We start from the raw sequence: 23,586 nt of genomic DNA, 5'->3' as shown, positions 1-23,586 counted from the left end.
AAAACATTTGTTATATCTGGAAGCAGTTTCAATAGCAGGGTCAGAAAATCGTAAATGCACTGAGATGCGGTCGTTATTTTTTACTATTGCCGACTGTGTTCGGCGCTATCATTCTGCTTTGAGTGTAGCCTGTTTTTTTGGGCACAGGTTCGCCTAATGAAGAGTTCATTTCGCTATTCACAGTTTTGCTACTGTGTTCTTGACCGTCACTACCATGTGACATCATCATCTCAACCACTTTGGAACAGCGACACATTCCTTTAGCTTGGCCTAATATTTGCCTTTAGTGTTCTTTTAAGGAACCCTGGTTAGAATAAGTATTAAGTGCGTGTTTGTCATGGTGGTGTCCCCCTTTGTAGCCTGTGTGTGTGGCTTTGTTGCACTACATTGATTGCTTCTCATGCCTGTTTCTCTTTCCTGTCCACACAGCTGTCTCCGCTGTTTACGGTGAGGTGGCGTCGTCTGGTGCTGGATGAGGCACACAGCATCCGCAACCTGCACACACGGCGTGCCAAGGCCGCCTGCGCCCTGTTTGCATGGTCACACTGGGCCCTCACGGGAACCCCCGTGCACAATGACCTCGGCGACATGCGTTCCTTGCTCAAGTGAGGGCAACCACCATGCACTTTGCCAGCCTTTGTTTATTCTATATAAGGGGGACACTGCTTTGAAAGTACATCTTGCTTATTTCTTGAGCTAAGTTAGTGAAAGTTGGCACACTTGTTCAGTTAGCAGATTCCAAAAATACAATTACTTTTCCTCTAGCATAACCAGTTCCAAAGATTAATACATTAATCTTTGGAACTGATTATGCATTAGATTATGCATTAGATAAATTAATTCTCATAGCTTGTGAAATCAATTAGACCACAACCTTTGGATATAAGTTATTAGCATGTTTGTAGACAGTGTAAGGCATAAAGAACACCACGTCGCAGATTTTTTATTGAAGAATTATGTCTGATATTATAGCCAAGTGAATATTAGTGACCCATATGAGGCAATTACCCAGTCAGAAATTGCACCATATATTTTTAAAAAAGAAATGAAAAATGTGCTTGCATTGATCTGTACTTTCTTCATTCTGCTATGCACTGCAAAAAGAATTATGGTTGTGTCTGCAACTGGTGCTCAGATATTGCATTTATGAATTTACTGAGAGGCCAAAATTTGCATTTTATGAAAAGGGTGAAAAAAAGAAAGAACACATGCTTTATTTAGTAAAAAAAAAAATAGAGATGTGTACATGTTTACCCTTGCAAGCCACTAATATGCTCCAGGGGCATAGTCACTTTGTTCATTGCCACCTTTATGACGATTCTTCAATTTATGCTGCACATTGTCTCCCGATGTACAATCACGTGCACATGCGACCGATTGCCGCTGGTCCTTCTCCCTCGTGCTTTTGATGCTTCGTTGGCCAGGATTCATCCTTAGCTCTTGTAGGATTGCAGTTTAGGTTCTTTTATGGCCTGCATCAAAGTTCATAACTGCTTATCCCACCGCTGCATCTATGCTGAAGAGAGATGCATGTCTTTCTTTTGGTGGGAGTGCCTGTATTAGGGAGTGCAGACTCTCATTACCATTCTGTGTCTTGCTGCACACACACTGCACAAGAAGGTTTTCCTCGGATAGGGGCTCATAAATAGGCAGCAGAGCTTTGGCCACTTGTTCAGGAAGGTTATAACAATATCTTGGGGCTGTCTCTCCTTTAGGCTTTGCAGCATTTTGCCGGCACCAAGAATCGGGACCAGTGGGACAGAGGCCGGGATTGGACTGACTACGATTCGATGTTACATGTTGATATGTCACCATCACAGCCTTTTGCATTGTGTCAACGTTGCCAATTTGTTATTTGAGAGACCAGCTGTAGTACGAGCCGAGTTTGTGGGCAGGGTCCCCCGTGAACCTCCGTTTACTACCTGGTGGTTTGGAGTTGCAACCCTTGTATTTTGCAAGCACATTGCTGTCATATGTAAGAGGCATGTGGTGCAAAAAGGAAGAAGAGGACTATGTGCACGTATCGGTCCGAACGGCACGAGCCCTTGAGGCACATGACTCGAGCTGTGATCGAAGGAGAAGTGGCGCCGCGCTGGGATTATCGACGTGGCACTGGGCCAAGAAGGTTGTAGCGTCAGCATCGCACTGTCGATGGGAGCCATGGAGGTTCGACTAAGTCTGTGACGCTGGCGGTCCAGGGTGTGGCCGTCGACCTCGGCGACATTTGAGTGAGGCTCCTTGGGCCTGCTGCAGCCGCTCATGGCAGTGCCAGGCACTTCAGGAAGGATCCCCCTTCAGAGGCAGACCAGCACGTACGATTGTCCCCGGGGCGTCTCTCCAGCACTTGAAGAAACAGTAGCGGCGTAAACCGAGTTAGGCCTAACGGGTGAGGCTGGGGTGCCACGTCACCGACGGAGTTCGGGGCACCGGTATCAGAGACGGACGAGTTGACTGGCTGACACAAAGGCAGCAACGTTTATGGAGTCGGCGAGAACATTGACTATGATGAAAATCCGACGTGCTTCGTACTCGGAACCTACGTGTGACGACAAAAGTCAGTAAGACCGGTCCTTTCTAGTAGAGTCACAGCCATAGGCTAGGGTGGCCTGACTTTCGTGCAGGAAATGCCAAGGACTAACTCAGCTGGTAATAAGGACATGTTTAGTGATTATCAAGTAGGTTGCATAAGTGTTAGTATTTATTCATTGTGTCTTAGTTTGAGTTAGCTTTATTTTGAGTTTGGGGTGGAGTGTAATTAAAATCTGTTTGCGGTGCTTCTCTGCCTCTCCTAACCTCATTTCTTGTAACATCCGCATGCCCCCAAGGTCGATGACTCAACAATTGCACAGGACTATCCCCATGTGCTTCTGCTCATGGTTAATGCAGTCCTCTTTCTGAATATCTATGTAACCACAGACTTCAGCCTCTTTTAGGGCAAGCAAGGTCCAGCAGTTGCCATCTGACGAAACAGTCATATATCTCAGCTGGGGCTTTTCCCACGAACTTCTTAAAAGATAAGGCCAGCCTCAACCTCCATTGCATCAGACTTCTTGTCTGAATTTTTTTGGCATACGTAACTGACCTTCCATCATTCATGGGAGGGGGGGGGTGTCATCAGCCTTTGGTCCATGCTCACAACCAGTACAAAAGTTGCCGAGTACAACTTAGTCTAAGATAAACTCTGAAAGAAGTTCAGTAACCGCGCCAACTCCGATGTGGGGCGAATGCCCGCATATGATCCAAGACCCATAATAGGACAAGGCGATATTCCCAGGATTGTCAAAGTTGGGCTTGCTGTACAATATCCTGACTGGTTCCACGCTCTCGATTTCTTATTTCTCGGCTGTGCGAGTCACGGCAGGTGTCAACTTCGACTTCTGGTAGAATTGGCATGTTTCTATGTGTAGTCTGCGGTTGAAAATATTCATGACGGTGAAAATATCATTGAGGGCTGTTTCTTGGTTGCCAGTGGCTTGCATTGCGCATGCAGCCAGAGTGTTGACAGCGAACGGATTCACTTTGTTATCATTGTTAACGTATGGCGAGCTTCACACCGATGTCTTGTCACCACAGTTGCAGCAGAATAGGGACAGCTTTACGGCGAGGCTGTATTCTTGCTTGTTTTAGTAGATCTTTGCATTTCCGCTGCATATCTTGCACTTTATGGGCCCAAGAAGTGTGCTAACCATTTCCAAGCACACCACGATGAAGCTGGTCTCATCAAGCTGCCAGGCATCGGCATCGTTTGCTACCAACAAGTCCAACTTGCGTTGCTGCAGTTGATGTGAGCTCTTTAACTCTAACATCAGCTCTTCTTTGGCTTACATTTATATCTGAAAGTGCCAGGATAACCGTATGATGAAGAACACGGCAAACGTTCGGGGCACTTGTTGATGGGCCTGTTAGGCCTAATCTTGAAGTGCGCAGCTCCGCGACTCCGTTGCTTGGGGCCTGAAGTGGCTTGCCTTCGATTTGCAGTTTGTCCTGGATGCCTCTCGATCTCAGCAACTCTCCTGATGTTCTGAATTAATGATTTGTTTCTTTTCTTGCTGTACTTGTGTCAGAACATGAACTTTCACGCTGGCATCGTTGCACGTTTTTTCTGGTCCGATGGCACAACAAAATGGCACCTGCAGCTCGTGCATCTCAGACCAAAGTGCACAGCAGACGATACTCTCAGCCACTCGCATAGCCCCTTTTCGTCACATGCTGTTGGCAACCAATAGCCACGGGCCTTTTATCACTTGTTTTGCGCTGTTTTTCTACCAATACCAGTGACTGGAGAGAAGTTCCGGCACGTAAAATTTGAACACGATGAGGCTGATCTATCAGATGAGACCAACATGGTAGCAAGCGTGGCGGTGATTAGAAAACTGTGCATTGATGAAAGTGCACCGTCTTGGGTTCTGCACCTACAAGAATTGAGCCACCTTTCATGCAAACAATTGACATTATGGTGAAAGTATATGCATTTCAGATATGAAACTTGGCAGATTAGGAGAATAGTGCATGTAGATTCTGAAAATAGCATTTTAGAAAAATATATGTTGTCACAACCCATATCTTTCCTTAATTCAGCCAAATTCTTATTTGACTTATCACTCACAATGCAATTATACAAGAACTGTTTGGACTTATGACTGCATTCAGCACAGCTGTGTGCGCCATAGCATATATGCGGCTTCGGTGCATTGAATCTATCATTCTTTTCCAAGTGTTTTCGTTTCCTGCCCCTTGTGTTCACCTTTATGCTTTGTTGTAGTCAGTTCTACAAAGCAGTGCAAATACATCCAAGTACAACAATGGCTGTCACAATCACTCTTGCTTGACAGGTACGTGAAGGGCTGTTTAATCCTACAAAAAGCACAGCGTCCACATTGATAGGTTACGCCTACTGCAGACGTGGTGCAGTGAAGGATCACACAGTCAAATCTCAATATAACGAATCATGCGGGACCACTGAAAATCATTCATTATTTTGAAATGTTGTTGTAATGGGGAAACTTGTAGTTATAAGCCAGTGGACAAACCTAGGAATGAAAATGACGTACCTTGGTAGTAGATGCGAGTGCAGACAAGCATAGTTTAAAATAAAAATGTTTCACTCACTTTGAAGCTGCTTTATTTGAAGAAAGGAGTGATTTTCTCCTGGCGCATGTAGCATGCACGACCGATTAGGAATGCGTCTACATCTTCTACCTTGCGCAATGCCTCATCAGGTGCGTCATTGCACCGAGAAATGAGAGTGCGGACTTTGTTCATGCGCATTAAAACATCACTGTTCGACACAATCTCATCTTCTGTATTCAGTGACCCACAGTCCTCTAAGAGTCCTTCGGGTCGTCATCGTCACTGGAGACGTCGCGAACGCAGTTAACAATCTCTTCGGTTGTCAGGTCTACTGCCGTTAGTGCCACGCTGTCGCTCTCCACGTAGTCGTCGGAGGAAGAGACGACGGACAGTAGTACCGTGTCCTCAGTCTACAGGCTTCCTGGGTTGTTGTTGGTCACCTCCAGGTAATCTTCAAGCTGCGCAGGCGCTTTGACAAGACTTGCTTTTCGCAAGCAGTTGCTAATGGTGTACGCCTTCAAGTTCCACCAAGCTCCTGTGAGAATTTCCAGTGCCTGACGAATATTGATTGCAGTCAGCTGCTTTAGGTGGAGGTTGATAATCAACCGCTGCACAAGGCGCTTACGAAATTCTGCTTTCACACTCTTTATATTGTCCTGGTCCAGGGGTTGCAGCAAGGACGTGTTGTTTTGCGGCAGATACTCCAAGCGAACGTGCGTCAGGCTAACATTCACAATGTGAGCAGAGCAGTTGTCGACAACCAGTATTCTTCAGTCATCCCCGCTCATTTGGTCGTCGAGTTTGACAAGCCACTCGGAAAAAAGTTCTCTGGTCATCCAGGCTCGTTTGTTGGCACGGTAGTCGTACAGTAACGACGTGACGTTTTTCATGCAGTGAGGCTTTGCGTATTTGCTGATGACAAGTGGTTGAATTTTTTTCATGCCTGTTGCATTGCAGCAGAGCAGGACTGTCACATGAAGATGCAACTTCTACCCTCTTTTGCACTGCTGCCCTTTGAAGCGCATCGTCCAGTCTGGCAGGCGCTGTTAAAAACAAGCGGTCTCATCTGCGTTGAAAATTTTGTCTTCAGAGTATGATTCAGCCACCTCTAGAAAACGATCGTTGCACCAGGAATCCGCGCCTTCTCTGTCAGCAGCCTTTTCCTCGCCTTAGACTACCTGCCAAGTTATTCCGTTCCCTTGGGGGGAAACGAAAAAGCCAACCTGCACTGGCATCGAATCCACTTATTTCAAGTGTATCGGCAAATTTGCAGGCTTTTTCTTGGAGAATTGGGCCAGACACGGGAATGTTTTGTAGTCTGGCATCCTTGAACCACAGTCACAGCCATTTCCTCGTAGGAGCGAGTTGCGATTCCTGGTGAAGCTTGACAATCTTGTCTCAGTTTTTCAAAATGGTTGCGACGGTCAATGGGACAATGCCACGCTGTCTGCACATGTTGATTTGCTTTTTCCTTGTGTCGATTTCCTGCAATATGTCCAATTTGTCCTGCAGTGAAAACTGCTTTCGCTTCTTGGCGTTGTTGCTAGCTGCATTCATCATTGGATCTCGCGCAAACATCGCCAAACCTTTGTCGTGAAGCTCTTGGTGAAGTTTGTGGTAAAGCAGTTGGCACTCGACATGGTTATGATGATAGCTACTGGAACATGATGATGATGACAGCTACTGCACTCGCGGTTTGTTTCATGCAAGAGTTGCGGCGCTGTTACTTTTAACCGAATTCGTAATGCTGATGTTCCTCGGTTATAAAGGGGAAAGTAAACTACATGCATTATTCTGAAATATGCACTGTATTGAATTTCGTAGTTCTGAAATATTTTTACATTGAAAATATAGGCAGTCTGGCAGGGATTTCTGAAATACTCGTAAATTTGAGAAATTTGTTAATGTGGGGTTTGTAGTAATGAGATTTTACTGTAGTGGCAAGCAGTATTAGTGAGAACAAAACATGCCTCCATATCAGCACAACAATTTTGTAAACTGCACATCTTAGACAACAATCTTCCCAATGTATGCATGAACAAATAAACTCATTTTTCTGTAATAACCACTTTTTTGTAAGGGTTGCACCTCGTCTAAAATGTGAAAAAAAGAAAAGATGGAGCTCTTACTGAATTTATACTGTAATAAAAGTGGAAAGGATGCAGACGCTAGCGCAAAATCACGTTGATAACAGTTGCTATTTGTTATGCTAGATGGCGCCACGATGCCACTCTCGAAACAAGTGAGGAGGCTTCATCAATGTTTCCACAATCGCCCTGAAAGCATTATTGTAGAGGTGTTCTTCACCAAGCTGCACATTCAAATACCACATTTATTTGATTGTGATGCAGTCACGATTATACGGCGAGGGGACCCAAGAAAAGGAAAACTTAAGTATGTGCACTAATGTAGGCGCTATAGAGTAACCAACAGATTATTCAGAGTGGATGAGGATGGCTCGAAATACTGCATTAGTGACGCAGCCACAACGCGAAATGGTGATCATGTAATCGGGATGAAGGGAGCTTCAAGATGTGGAGCGCAGGTTATATGTAAATTTTGCCTTTAGGTGTTGCTTTACGGCATTGCGAATTTTGCCTTAAGATGCGGCTTTGTGGCATCGCAGTCCACGCTGCTGTAAAGGCGCAGTCAAAGGTGAAATATGCGCTGCCATGAAGCCACAGCAAAAGGCAAAATTTTCGTATAAGGTGGGGGAGGTGGGGCAAGGGGTAACTCTGAGGTTAGGGATTTTAGTAGAAAACCTCACCCTATATTCGAATAAATACGGTTTAATCTAAAAGCACAGAAGGTTCGACGTCATTTGGAATAAAACCAAGTGAGAAATGTGCACATGCAGAAGAACAGACAAAAGTGTAGCCAAGCTGCAAATGAGCATGTATAATATTAATGGAGTACAAGCAAGGAATGAAATAAAAGCCACACAGCATTTTTGTAACGGAATGTGAAAAAAAAAGGAAAGAGCAAAAGCATAGTTACGACCAGAAAGTTGCAAAGCATTGCACACATGCTGCAATAATGGACGGAATGAAATGACTGTACAAACCTCTTTTGGGTGCATTTTATTGTTGCCGGACATGAAGTACTTTTAGGGAGGCGACATATAAGAATTTTACTGTCACTGTTTTAAAAAAGCCTATCTGCTTTTTTCTTGTTCTTGTAGCTTCGCTGCCGTAATAATAGATGCTCACAGGTTGAAAAAAAAAACATTTGTGCTTGCAACATTCAATGGTTTTTGTCATGGACGTTTAGCAGATTCTCAAATATATTTAGCATGTCCTAGAGGATCTTAATGGGAATTTAGCAGAATTTCTACAAGAAAAAAATGGCAATGATGCATTGCAATGAGCATTCTGCCACTTTAATTCATTTTCACACTAGTACCACTTGTGCCTCGTGCATTCATCGTTGTCACCTTTGCGTTTGCAATGCCCTGCGCTTACTACCCTTCAGTGTTTGTCTGAGTCAACTTGTGCAGGGTCATTTGCTTCCAAGTTAATTAGCATTTGATGTTGTAGGATGATTTTTCTGTTTATACTACGACTTGGTGTGAAGTTTGATTTGATTTCACAAATTGTCAAGTGTCAATGTATGAAGCTTTTACTGTAATTTGTTAGAACTGCAATTAAGCAGTGGTTATGATTATGCAAGATAGAGTGGATGTCCGGTGATACACTCCTGAATTTGCAAAGTAATGCATACCCTAAACTTAATAATGAACGTTTAATTGAAGTTTTATTACTTATTTGACCAATCGTCCTTTTGTGCCACAGTTATCTGTATCTGCTTATCTGTTAGCCTAACTGTGAAGGCCAAATTGGGCTGTTTATACAGGTTATATAATTAAAGATCTGAGCAAAGTAGAAAAAATTCCAGCAGGATTAATTTTACAATAACTGTCAACATTAATGCAATTAGCATTCAAGCAATGCAGCAGCACACCGTTTTGCTGAAGACCTGCCCTGGTCGGCTTAGCGGATATGTCATCGCGCTGCTAAGCTTGAAGTTTCAGGGTCAAATCACGGCCTCTGTGGCTGCATTTCAGTGGGGGAAAATGAAAAAATTCCTGTGTGTCGTGCATTGGGTGCATGTTTAGGAACCCCAGCTGGTCAAAAATTAATCTGGAGTCCACCAGTACAGTGTGTCTCATATTCTGACTGTGGTTTTGGTTTAAAACCCTAAAATTTGACATCGTTTCACTGAAAACATCTTTACTTCCAATCTCTAGTGGTAATTTGGAAATTTCCATTGCTTTGGCTATATGTGACTTACACTCACTCCTAGATCAGCACTTTGCTACTACGCTCGCTCGCCATGACAATGATGGCATGACGGTGACTGTATGACCGTGATGGAATGACGTCGATGAAGCAACAAAGGTAGTGCAGTAAAGCCTTGTTAATAGTACATCAATGGCGGGGACGTGGGAAAGATGCATACTAACTGCTTATACGCCTTAACACAAAACCACGAATTAGCCACGACTTACTTTTCAAAAGTGAAGAAAAATTCATGAGTACAGTGAAAACCTTGTTACTATGAACACTACATTAACAAACTTTTCAGATTAACGAACATTTCAGAAATATTCTGCTGTCTTCTTATGGTTTTAATGTAAAAATATTTCAGTACTACGAACTGCAGAATACGAGAACTTTTCAGAATAACGACCGTTATTCAGTTTTCGTGTCATGTTAACGCCTCAATCCTCCTCCTCATCATCATCATCAGCGAGGCTATGCCCACTGCAGGGCAACGACCTCTCCCATACTTCTCCAACTACCCCGGTCATGTGCTAATTGTGGCCATGTTGTCCTTGCAAACTTCTTAATCTCATCCACCCACCTAACTTCCTGCCACCCCCTGCTACGCTTCCCTTCCCTTGGAATCCAGTCTGTAACCCTTAATGACCATCGGTTATCTTCCCTCCTCATTACATGCCCTGCCCATGCCTATTTCTTTTTCTTGATTTAAACTAGGATGCCATTAACTCGTGTTTGTTCCCTCACCCAATGTGCTTTTTTCTTATCCCTTAACGTTACACCCATCATTCTTCTTTCCATAGCTCGTTGAGTCGTCCTCAATTTGAGTAGAACCCTTTTCGGAAGCCTCCAGGTTTCTGCCCCGTACATTAGTACTGGTAAGACAAAGCTGGTTATGCGCTTTTCTCTTGTGGGATAATGGCAATCTGCTGTTCATGATCTGAGAATGCCTGTCAAACGCACCCCAGCCCATTCTTATTCTTCTAATTATTTCCGTCTCATGATCCGGATCCGCCGTCACTACCTGTCCTAAGTAGATGTACTCCCTTACTACTTCCAGTGCCTCGTTACCTATTATAAATTGCTGTTCTCTTTCGAGACTGTTAAACATTACTTTAGTTTTCTGCAGATTAATTTTTAGACCCACCCATCTGCTTTGCCTGTCCAGGTCAGTAAGCATGCATTGCAATTGGTCCCCTGAGTTACTAAGCAAGACAATATCATCCGCGAATCACAAGTTACTAAGGTATTCTCCATTAACTTCTATCCAAAATTCTTCCCAATCCAGGTCTCTGAATACCTCCTGTAAACACGCTGTGAATACTATTGGAGAGATCGTATCTCCCTGCCTGAGGCCTTTCTTTATTGAGATTTTGTTGCTTTCTTTATGGAGGACTACGGTGGCTGTGGAGCCGCTATAGATATCTTTCAGTATTTTTACATACGGCTCGTCTACACCCTGATTTCGCAATGCCTCCATGACTGCTGAGGTTTCAACGGAATTAAACGCTTTCTCGTAATCAATGAAAGCTATAAATAAGGGTTGGTTATATTCCGCACATTTCTCTGTCACCTGATTGATAGTGTGAATATGGTCTATTGTTGAGTAGCCTTTACGGAATCATGCCTGGTCCTTTGGTTGACAGAAGTCTAAGGTGTTCCTGATTCTGTTTGCCTTAGTGAAAACTTCGTAGGCAATAAACAGTAAGCTGATCGGTCTATAATTTTGCAAGTCTTGGCGTCCCCTTTATTATGGATTAAGATTATTTCGGCGTTCTTCCAAGATTCTGGTACGCTCGAGGTCATAAGGCATTGTGAATGCAGGGTGGCCAGTTTCTCCAGAACAATCTGCCCACCATCCTTCAACAAATCTGCTGTTACCTGATCCTCCCAGCTGTCTTCCCCCTTTGCATAGCTCCCAAGGCTTTCTTTGCTTCTTCCGCTGTTACCTGTGGGATTTCAAATTCCTCTAGACTATTCTCTCTTCCATTATCATCGCGAGTGCCACTTGAACTATCTTATCCATATTAGTAATGATATTGCCGGCTTTGTCTCTTAGCGCATGCATCTCATTATTGCCTATTCCTAGTTTCTTCTTCACTGCTTTTAGGCTTCCTCCATTGCTGAGAGCATGCTGAATTCTATCCATATCATACTTCCTTATGTCAGCTATCTTACGCTTGTTGATTAACTTGGAAAGTTATGCCAGTTGTATTCTAGCTGTAGAGTTAGAGGCATTCATACATTGGCATTCCTTAATCAGATATTTCGTCTCCTGCGATAGCTTACCGGTATCCCGTCTAACCAAGTTACCGCTGACTTCTATTGCACACACCGTAATAATGCCCATAATATTGTCATTCGTTGTTTCAACCCTAAGGTCCTCTTTCTGAGTTAAAGCCGAATACTTGTTCTGTAGCTTGATCCGGAATTCCTCTGTTTTCCCTCTTACCGCTAACTCATTGATTGGCTTCTTATGTACCAGTTTCTTCCGTTCCCTCCTCAAGCCTAGGCTCAGTCCTACTAATTCCCAAATCAGGGATTCTTAGATTTTTGTGTATCCTTCATGCCAGCCGGAACAGTAGGCTAGCATATGACAAGGCGCAGAAAGCGGACGCCGCGGCACGTGGGTTTGAGAAACCTGACATGGTGCGCAATAAAAAAAGTGCGAGAGATAACTTTTTTAAACCTATTGCGGAGGCGATGGCGCTGTCGGGTATTGTGAGTGCATGCTCCGTCTAGGCAAGTGTTACCTAGCAATGGAGGTGCATCTCTTCCTTCTTTCGCCCTTCTATCTGCGTGCGCCTCTTTCTTTCGCACTTCTTTCTGCGGCTGTGCTACAGTGCAGTCCGCTTCTAACGATATCAAGAACAAAGAATCCTATTGTTATAACTGATCGTTGCTATATCTAAACTGCCGTAAAAAAAGGAAAAAAAAAATGAAGAAAAGCTTCCAAACATACCTTCAAAGCACCGAAACCGAATTTGCCACTTACGATAAAAAATTGCCATTGTAGAAAGTAGGCTATGAAAAATTAAACATTAATTTATACCTCTAAGCAGCATGTCAATCATTATGCGCACTGAAATATAATCAGAAATCTGCACTTGCTTCCGCTGAGGCAGTTTCACAACCACGGTGTGCATCTTGTCCAGCGGCTGCGCAAACACTGGCAGCTATAATTTAGTGTGCATGAAATTGGTAAGCGACTCTATTGACAGCAGTACACTTTGCGTGAACGTTGGCGTCGGTGTCAAGGGTGGGCCACTGTCAATTTCTTCGTCACTGCTGCTGCTGTCGTCGCCTCCATCGCACCACGCCACCGTTTGTGCCGCGACAATGACCGCCCCATCGGAGATTCTTCGCGGAACGAGGCAACACTATCTGCACTCAGAAACTCCTCCATCGAAGCAGCGCCTATTTTATCGGCAGTAGTGACTTGCTCCCAGAGTTTGCTAATGTCAGTGGCTGCTACCGTGTTGGTTTCACACAAGGGGATTTTCTCCCTGGCGGTTTCTCCTTTGATCGGCATGATCACTGATTCTAGCCTTCATGATTGTGGCAGCACTTGCGGTTTTCAGAACTGTTGATACCATTGACTGGGCGATCTCGTACTTTGATAGAGTCTTGTGAAATTTGCAGCTTCGCCCCAAGCGACACAGCTTTGTGCTTTGTCAGCACACCGACCTCTGCTTCCGTGGCGCATTTCCGCGCTTGCTGAGGAAGAGAGGGAGAATGTAAAAAAGAATGTGGGTGCTGTTTGCTTCGCATGTTTCTTTTCTGGACTCTCGTCGGTGACAATGATGTGAAGCAGGTGGCGCCATCCTGTGGGATGCTGCGCCAACTCGCGATGTTCTCCATGGCTTTTGCAATCGATGCACTGGTGGGACGCGCTGCATGGTAATGGCGGCAGATACGAACTATTTGCCCTGTCTCAGTTAAGAGGAGCTTAGCAATGCAAATTTCATGATTATTCTCGATGGAAAACGCCGCCCAAAAGGTAGAATCTTGATCATTATATCTGATATATGGTGAATAATGTATTGTTATATACAGACTTTTTCTCATAGCCCTAATGCGTAAGTTGATACTCTGAAGCCGACTCATCGTTAAAACCGATATATTGTTATATATGGAATCGTTATAAGTGGACTGCACTGTATAGCCATGTGCATGGAGAAATGTAACCTCCGTACTTGCGGAGATGCCACACAGTTGCACTTTGCACTTTCCGAATGGTGTTGTTGATGCCCGCTTGCACTTTGAAATAGTTCAGGTGTCCACGGTAAGGAATGTGGAAAACAAACAAACTAGAAGCATTGTGCTTTGGGGACTACATGGAGCTTCCTCTGTCAGTAGTTTTCTCAGTGCCTGCTTTGCGTCACTCTTAATATATGGGGCTTAGATGGGGCGAGGCGCCGAAATCTATGGAAAATAGCAACAGCGCGGACTGAGAGCCAGCAGCAGTGTTTTAGTGGATAGCTCAAACATTGACAACTTATGAACTGATGGGTTGACGGGCAGAATGGCTAATTTTGGGGCTTTCACTATAACGACTATCAGAATAACAAGCGATTTTTGGCGGCCCTGCATGATTTGTTATTTCAAGATTTGACTGTAGTAATATTCACAACACATGGCTTGCTTTATTTTGAAGCAATGGACCTAAAGTCTGTCATCTTCAGCAGCCGTTGTGAAAACCTTGCAGTGACAACAGCATCCGCAAATTCTGAGACACCTCGGGCAAACTTCACCATGAGGCCTCCCTTCTCGGCAGTCGGACCTGGATCATTCGCTTCGGGGTCGTCAGCATCACCATCGTCATTTTCGATGTCTTCAACTTCACGATCAGCAACAATCTCGCTGTCTGATAAGTCAGGATATGTTGCCACCTCGCTGTCCACGTCTCGGAACGATTCGAACCGCAGAGCTTTGGCATTACCTTGTCGCTCCAACACCTCTGTGAGCAGGCTGTCGCGGTTGTCAGTGCCCTCTTCGTTTGCGGCATTGTTCACGTGCACAAGGAACTTTGTTCGAGCGAAGCAGTTCTCCGCTGTAGTGGAATCCACCTGCTGCCACGAGACAGCTAGGAGGTGCATTGCATCTAGCATGTCAATGCAGTAGTGATTATCGCACCCCATTGTTAGCAGCATCCTGCACAGCCAGTTCTTCCTGTATTAATGCTTGATTGAGCGAAGGATGCCCTGGTCGAGGGGTTGTGCAAGCGTCGTGGTGCTCGGCGGCATGAAGAAGAGTTCGATCGTGCTCAAGTTATCCAACGCAACATGTGTCGACGTGTTGTTGAGCACACGTCTCCTGCAAAACACCAGTCCAGGACCCGCACATATTCCTCGAAAAGCTTTGCTGTCATTGAAGCCTTTGTGTTGCTTGTGTATATGACTCCCAAGGGAAGTCGGGACACCTATAAAGCACCTTGGGTTCGCATACCATCCGATAACAAGCAGTGGCGGCTTTTGGCTTCCAGTCCCATTGACCACGAAAGCAACTGACAGCCTTTCTTTGGCACGCTTGGCAGCAGTGCAGTTTTTGCCCTTGAACGCCAACGTTCTGTTGGGTAGAAGTCTGTAAAAGAATGCCGACTCATCCATGTTGAATTCGTCTTCCATGGCCTAGTTGGCTAGAGCTTCCAGCAGCAACCCGTTCTGCCATTCTGTGGCATCTTCGTGGTCCGCATGTGCCTACTCTTCGCACACCACCCTCGCACTTGCGTTGTGGCGTGCTTTAAACCTTGCTAGCCAACTGTTGCTGCAAGAAAAGTTCTGCAGCTCAGCTGGCTAGAAAATATTTCTGTCTTTTCGGTAAACAGAGGGCTGCAGACTGGTAAGTTCTGTGCCCTGGCTTTTTTCAACCACAACACCAGGGCCTCTTCAACCCCGGGAAAAGTTGATCCACTGAAGGTTTCCTCTTCGTGTAAGATGCAGCACTGCTCCTTAGCTTTTCCCTTGCTTTCCATATGCCGCAAACTGTTGTCAAAGGCAGTCCCCCATGCACGCGCCATGGCAGTCTTCGTTGTTCCGGTTCCAACACTACGAAGAATGTCCAGCTTCTTCACACTGAGCACAAAATTCTTTTGTCCATTCGGTATCGGTATTGCTCCGTTTCCCTGGATGAAACCTGGCAAAATATTCGGTCAATGCTGAACCACCATGAACGACACCATTATGTATGCCATTATGCCACCATTATGACTCCCAGGATGGAGTCGCATGCGTGATGAAATATCCAGTCATCTCTGAACCACCATAAGCAGCATCACGTTGATGACACGGGTGCAATGCGCAGCGCTTGACCAACTTGATCCAGTTGCGAAGCAGGAAAAGTATGGGCAGGTCAGAACATGAAGGTGATGGTTGCTGCAATGGGGCTTTCCACTACGCCATGCTCTCCACACTTGGCGACACAATCTAAAGAAGAAATCCTACATGGCGTTGATCAGTACTTCCGAATACCGATTCAATTGTAGTTTCCGCATTGATTTTCTTTTTCAAAAGTGAAAAAAAAGAACACGTTTTTGGCACAAGATTCTGTTTACCAACTGCGACTTAGTGAAAATGGTACCTGCTAAACGGTACGAATACTGTGAGCCACTACGCCGTAAGCGGTCAGTCAGCACATCGGGTTCAATGGGGTCTCAGCTGGGGAACTGTAGCAACTACATTTTAATCGTAATAATGTTATAAGCGAGTAGGTATTAACGAGGTTTTACTGTATGATAACAATGCCATGATGACAATGTTATGACAATTCTGAAGCGATGATGATGATGATGATGATGTAACAACAACAGCGTGACACTTACGGCATGAGGGTAATGGCATCACAGCATTGGTATAAGAATCTGATGATGATGATGTAATGACCACAATGGCATCATGATGAGGTCCGAGAATTAATGCATGGCAATGACTATGATGATGACGGCATGACAAAAGCAGCATAATCACGATTTAATGACAACAGCACAATTACATTAAAATGACGAAGAACATGATTTCGATGAAACGTGAAGGCAGTAAGACGATGATGGCATGACAACTGAATGATGATTCTGAAGTTATGCCGATATGACAGCGTCGCAATGATAGCATGACGACAATAGGACGACGACGACAACCGTACGATCATGGTGGAACGATGACGACATATATAGATTTGGATGACTAAACTGGAACAATGACGATGGAACAACCACAATGGCATCATGACTATGAGCACATACACAGTAGTTCAAATCAGTAGACAACTTGGGTCACTGGGTCAGTGTAACTGGTTAAATAGACAGACACAAAGTGCCTGAACTAGGCAAAAAATTTCAGTCAGACTAAAAAGCAACCTGTACTTCATGGCTCGTCATTGCAAGGAGTTGCGTGTTGTACAAATATGTATTATTCTCTTGACAGTGCCTTCGGTGTTCAATGATAAACGGGCCTGTGGTATCCTCGAGAAACGGACTTGGCAATCAAAGCTTGCTTTTCTGAGGACACTGAAATAATGTGACCCTTTATAATATTCTGTAGCAGTCAAATGAATGACATTGTTTAGTTCTTACACCAGCTTGAACTGCAACTGCATATACGCAGGTTCCTGCAGTGCCGCCCGTTTGATGACGATGCATTTTGGAAGCAGTGGATCAAGGAGAACAATGGTGAGACGCACTTTGATGATGATGCCAGATTCATGAAATTGCTGATATGGTCACCGATAAGTCTTGCTGTTTCAGCTGTTGGGGATCAACACTCTTATTAGTAACTCCTGGTGGCCAAATGCTTTTTAGTAACTTATCAGTTTTACTGCACTGGTTCTGGCATTTATGTTTACCAACTTAGTGCTGCACTACACCAGAACCTCATTGATCTCTTTAATCTTTTTTTTTTAGGATGTTTATGTTGAGCTAATCACTGCTGCCAGCTTGCTGCATGAACCTTGTTTCTAGTACCTCCCTTACTGGAGAATGAAAGAAAGCGAAAGGCTTCAATTTGGGTGCTTCTGATAGAAATGGCGTACTTCGTTTGGTTTTCAAGACTGTAATGTGTAGGAAAAGTGTGTTCTTCAAAATGCCATCTGTAATGAAAACCGATTCATGTTTAAAACGTTAAAAATGTGTATTTTGTTGTAGGTGAGAGACAGTGCTCGACTATTGCTGTTTCCGTGCTGCTTCCATCATATAGTACTAGGGGCCTGGTTATGTGACTTACTATTGCTTTTTTGCCTTGGCACCATGGCAGTGATGTTTTGTCAAATATAAAAAAAAATACAAAAAGACAGGTGGGTTTGGCTTCGACAAGCCAACAGCTGTAGTATCTTCTGCCTTGACAAAGATGAGTGTCGTTGCACGTCACTCGACAGGGACAGCTCCTCTTGTTAAAGTGGTGCCAAAGAGAAAAATTATTTCAGCTGTGTAAATGCCATCCTAGATCCTACAAGTGTAAATTGCCATCCTACAACACTAAAGAAGCCACTCTTACTGCGAGAATACACTGGGTATGCCAGAAAATAATTAAAAATTATGAATGGCAATGCCACGTTGAAATTTCAGCACCAGTGTGCCGTGATGATGGATTTTGGTGCTGTCTGCTCGGGCCTTGTTAAATTCTTTTATTGTTAAAAGTGGACTATATTGTATTCTACAAGAGCCAAGGACTGATCTGTTGGAAATTTTAGGAGTGTTTACTGAACCACAACAGCCTAAATGCAAAAAAAAATGCTTTGCAATCTATCTCGTCACACTGACATGCCTGCTCTGGGGTTTCAGCATGAAATAAAAGAATAAAGCTTTGACTATCATTTTTTTTTTCTTTAGTAATCAAGCCGTTACCGAAAAATCAAGGGTAGTAGAGTTCTTCAAGAATACCTTATCAATCTAGACTGATTCATATTGCTACGGAACAATATGTGCGATCACGAAAAGGCGAGCAGTGTGAAGACGACGATGACGATTAGAAGCTAGCGGGGGCTGTTGCCTCTTGGCCAAGCGCAGCGTATTTCCTTCTAAATATACCTCTACATAGTTTTTCGTCTGCGTCTTCCTACGTAACATATCTGGTGGAGGTGGACGTTCTCTGTACCTCGTCACGGAGCTTCGCAGTGGACGGTACGTCAAGCCTTTCTTCATGGCTCCCGGTCACCATAACCCGACTCTGCCGGCTCCGACACCTGCTGCCACTTCGACGACCTACATCACTCTCCCCGCTCCGCGTGATCCTGGCGTATTCTCTGGCAAAGATGGGGAAGACGTCGATGACTGGATCAGCCTGTACGAACACGTCAGCCGCAATAACCGGTGGGACCCTACAATCATGCTCGCCAACGTAGTCTTTTACCTCTGTGGCACACCTCGAGTTTGGTATCGCACGCACGAAGATGAGCTCACCAGTTGGGATTAACTTAAGACACAGCTTCGAGACTTGTTCGGCAACCCCTACGGTCAGCAACTTGCCGTGCAGAAGGCGCTTTCTGGCCATGTGCAGATGTCAACAGAGCCCTATGTCACGTACATTCAGGACGTCTTGGCTCTGTGCCGCAAAGTTGACGCAAACATGACTGAGTCAGACAAGGTTTCCCAAATGCTCAAAGGCATTGCCGATGACGCCTTCAACTTGCTCGTTTGTGACAACGTGGCAACGGTGGATACTGTTATCAAAGAGTGCCGCCGCCTGGCACTCGTTAAAAGCCGACGTATTGACCAGCAGTTTGCCCGTCTGCCCAACACCTGAGCGACATCTTCCTGTGCTGACACTCCTCGTCCCAACAACACTGCCGATGTTACCAGGATCGTCCGGCGTGAGATCGAGGCCGCCTATCCGGCTGCCTTCGACTCCAGTCCCAAACACATCTGCAGTCACGGTCTCACTGATCCAGGCAGTTGTCCGCCAAGAGTTCGAAAACACGGGTCTTCACACCATCTGCTTGGCCCATCGTCCTGATACCCGCCCGGCTTCTTCGATTCCGGCCCGTCCCGCATTTTCTTACCCACCACGTTTCCGCAACCCATCTGAATGGCGCACTGCTGACAACAAGCCCATTTGTTTCCACTGCCATCGAATCGGGCACATTTCTCGGCACTGTCGCAGTCGCTGGAGTTCCCCGACCCGGTCTACTTATACTGCCTACTCTCGCCCTCCAGGTGGCCCTTCTCGTCCCTATGCCGCACGCTCCGATAACGCTGCCGCTCATTCTCCTGCACCGAACCGCTCCTATTCTCCTTTGCCTTCGCCCCAACGACGACAATCTCGCTCTCCCCAGCCCCGTTGCTCCTATTCGCCGACTCCCTTCAGACGCCGCTCCCAGCTGGAAAACTAGACGATGCAGCGCCTCGAGGTGACGCTGCATTGCTCCCTACACCGCCAAATCCTCTACTGACGTTGCCCACTCATCTGAACCTTCTTGACGTGCGAGTCGACGGTGTTTCTGTGTCTGCACTCATAGACACTGGGACGCATTTGTCCGTAATGAGCGCTGACCTTCGTAACCGGCTCAAGAAAATTATCACGCCCGCCACGACACCTGTTGTCCGTGTCGCCGATGGCGGAACAGCCTCCATAATTGGTATGCTTACCGCCCGCGTTTCCTTCGCCGATTGCTCAACAATCGTGCTATTCACAGTCATCGCCCACTGTCCCCACGACATCATCCTCGGCTTAGACTTCCTCTCCGCACATTCTGCTCTCATCGATTGTTCCGCCAGTACTCACCTTGACCTGCCTGTTCTGGATACTGCTGAACCACACCCCAGTCGCCTCAGTTCCGTCGACTTTGTTCGCTTGCCATCTTCGGCACTAACCTACGTTGACCTAGTGTCATCCCCACCAGTCCACGACGGTCACTACATCGCGGCTCCTATGCAAGACGTCCTCCTTACACACGGGATTACAGTACCTCAGACAGTTTTGTCTATTAAGGCGAATTGCGTCTGCATGCCAGTGGTCAACTTTGGCTTGACGACACAAGTGCTGCCACGCAGGATGTCTCTGGCCCAGCTTTGCTCATTCGAGGATCACTCAGTAGCATCCATTGCAGTAGACGACACTTCATCCGATACTCCTCTACCATCGCAGTCGGCAAATTGTACCATCGCTGACTTAAAGAGAATGATTGCACCCGACTTGCCGTCCGAGCATGCTCGTGAACTCTGCCGCGTTCTGTTTTCCTACCACGATATTTTTTACTCTAACGATCGTCCTTTGGCCCAAACTACAGCTGTCAAACATCGCATTAATACCGGCGATGCCCCTCCTATTCGTCGCCGCCCGTATAGAGTGTCACCGGCTTAGCATCAAGTTATTCATGCAGAAGTTCGCAAAATGCTTGCCAAGAACATTATTGAACTGTCATGTAGTCCATGGGCGTCACCTGTTGTACTGGTCAAAAAGAAGGATGGCTCATGGCACTTTTGTGTGGACTATCGGCCCCTTAACTGGGTTACCAAAAAGGACATGTATCCCCTACCTCGGATTGATGACGCCCTTGACTGCCTCCCATGGTGCTCGCTATTTCTCCTCTATTGACCTTCGCTCCGGCTACTGGCAGATTGCCGTGGTCGATCTCGACCGCAAGAGGACTGCTTTTGTAACACTCGACGGTCTTTATCAATTCAAAGTGATGCCGTTCGGTCTATGTAACGCCCCTGCCACTTTTGAACGCATGATGGACTCCCTTCTTCACGGTTTCAAATGGTCCACGTGCCTGTGCTACTTGGACGACGTTATTGTATTCTCCCCAACGTTCGCTACGCACCTCGAGCGCCTCTCAGCAGTCCTGGACGTTTTTCATCGAGCTAGTCTGCAACTCAACGCATCGAAGTATGAATTCGGCCGTTGCCAGATTACCGTCCTTGGACATCTCGTTGACGCGAACGGAGTGCAATCGAACCCAGTCAAGATCCATGCTGTTGTGCACTTCCCTGTTCCGAAGTGTGTCAAGGATGTGCGCAGCTTCATCGGGCTTCGTTCGTACTTCCGCCATTTGGTGAGAAATTTCGCCGCCATAGCACGACCACTAACCAAGCTTTTGAAAAAAGACGCCCCTTTTCAGTGGGGCGATAATCAGGCCTCAGCATTCTCACATCTAATCAACATTCTCACAATGCGTCCCACTCTGGCCCATTTCGATCCTTCTGTGCCTACCGAAGTCCGTACTGATGCCAGCAGTCACGGAATTGGCGCATTACTGGCACAACGCCAGCGTGGCCACGACCGTGTTATCGCTTACACCAGCAGGCTCCCCTCACCCTCGGAGCGCAACTATTCCATCACTGAGCGTGAGTGTCTGGCCCTAGTTTGGGCGGTTGCGAAATTCCGCCCATACTTATATGGCCGACCCTTTTCCGTTGTCACAGACCGTCACGCGCTTTGCTGGTTATGCTCACTGAAAGATCCTACAGGAAGACTTGGTCGCTGGGCCTTACACCTCCAAGAATATTCGTATACTGTCACCTATAAATATGGCCGACTACACAAGGACGCTGACTGCCTGTCTCGCTACCCGGTCGACGAGCCTGACGCCGCCGACAGTAGTAGCGCCAACGGCATTTTCTCTGTGTCTGCCTTCGCTAACATCGCCGATGAGCAGTACCTGCGAGCACTCATCGAGCGTCTGCGCTCTACACCTACCGACGCATCCGTTCGCCGATATGTCCTTTAGGGCGGCATTCTGTACCGAAGGAACTTCCTCCCTGACAGATCTGATCTTCTTCTTGTCGTGCCAAAACAGCTACGACAGACTGTGCTCTTTCAGATGCATGACGCACCTACTGCAGGACATCTTGGCGTAACCCGCACATACGACCGCGTCCGCCGCCGCTTCTATTGGCCTGGTCTCGCTCGCTCCGTCCGACGCTATGTTGCTGCCTGTGATAACTGCCAGCGTCGGAAAACACCTCAGGTGCTACCTGCCGGTCATCTCCAGCCGATAGCCGTCCCTGTGGAACCGTTCTTTCGTGTTGGATTAGACCTGCTTGGTCCCATTCCCACGTCATCCTCTGGGAACAAATGGGTAGCCGTCGCGACTGATTACGCCACCCGATACGCTATCACTCGGGCTCTGCCTACCAGTTGCGCCACTGACGTCGCGGACTTTCTCTTGCGTGACATTATCTTGCTTCATGGCACCCCGCGACAGCTGCTTACTGACCGTGGTCGAAAATTCCTCTCGAAAGTTATCGGTGACATTGTGCATTCCTGCTCCATTCAACCCAAACTGTCTAACTCATACCATCCTCAAACCAATGGCCTGACAGAGCGGTTAAACCGTACTCTTACTGATATGCTGTCCAAGTACATTTCCAAAGACCACCACGACTGGGACATTGCCCTTCCTTACGTAACATTTGCATACAATTCTTCCCGGCATGACACCGCCGGATTTTTTCCATTTTATCTACTGTACGGTCGCGAATCTACCTTGCCCCTAGACACAGCACTTCCTCCTGCTGCGATCTCAACAAGCGAGTATGCGCACGACATCCATCGCCCTCGCTGACCATGCACGCCAGCTTGCCCGTGCTCGACTGACGGCCTCTCAAACCACTCAGCAATGTTAGTACAATGCCCGCCATTGTGACGTACAGTTTTCGCCTGGTGCGCTCGTGCTCATGGGGTCGCCCTCTCGTCACGTCGGACTTTCAGAGAAGCTCCTTTCGCGATACACAGGGCCCTACAGTGTGCTGCGCCAGGTGATGCCTGTGACTTACGAAATTTCTCCTGTGGGTTCAACCTCGTCCTCTCCTCTGGAATCTAGTGATATCGTGCATGTCAGTAGGCTCAAGGCCTACTACACTGCTTCCGAGTCCGATCTTTAGTCGCTCCGGGAAGGCACTTTGCAGCCGGGGGTAGTGCTACAGAACAATATGTGCGATCACGAAAAGGCGAGCAGTGTGAAGACGATGACGACGATTAGAAGCTAGCGCGGGCTGTTGCCTCTTGGCCAAGCGCAGCGTATTTTCTTGTAAATATACTTGTACATAGTTTTTCGTCTGCATCTTCCTACGTAACAATATTTTCGGTTTAGTGCCCCTCTTAACACATTAGGAGCAGAAGCTCTGCGTCAAATCACCCCGACTGCGCTAGATTGCTCCAAAGCATGAGCTTCGAAATAAGTCACCAAATTTTAAAGCAGGCTGCGCGGCTTCATCGATACAAGCATGGGCATAGCTGTGTGGTTGTTAGCATTTAACCTCTAAATCCAATACAATTTCATTTGTCTTAGCTGTCATGTCCGT

At 46.3% G+C, this 23,586-nt stretch overlaps 1 protein-coding gene across 1 annotated transcript in view; it reads left to right on the top strand.

The window, feature by feature from the left end:
• LOC142573065 (transcription termination factor 2-like) overlaps nt 1–23,586 on the top strand; it is a 118,108-nt gene that overhangs the window by 25,683 nt on the left and 68,839 nt on the right. The window contains exons 7-8 of the mRNA XM_075682577.1: nt 430–605; nt 16,952–17,016. Coding sequence (XP_075538692.1) covers nt 430–605; nt 16,952–17,016 — 241 coding nt within the window. The remainder of the gene's footprint in view (nt 1–429; nt 606–16,951; nt 17,017–23,586) is intronic.

The sequence above is a fragment of the Dermacentor variabilis genome, chromosome 2, assembly GCF_050947875.1.
Source record: "Dermacentor variabilis isolate Ectoservices chromosome 2, ASM5094787v1, whole genome shotgun sequence".
Taxonomy (NCBI): domain Eukaryota; kingdom Metazoa; phylum Arthropoda; class Arachnida; order Ixodida; family Ixodidae; genus Dermacentor; species Dermacentor variabilis.
This window is presented reverse-complemented; position numbering and strand designations above follow the sequence as displayed.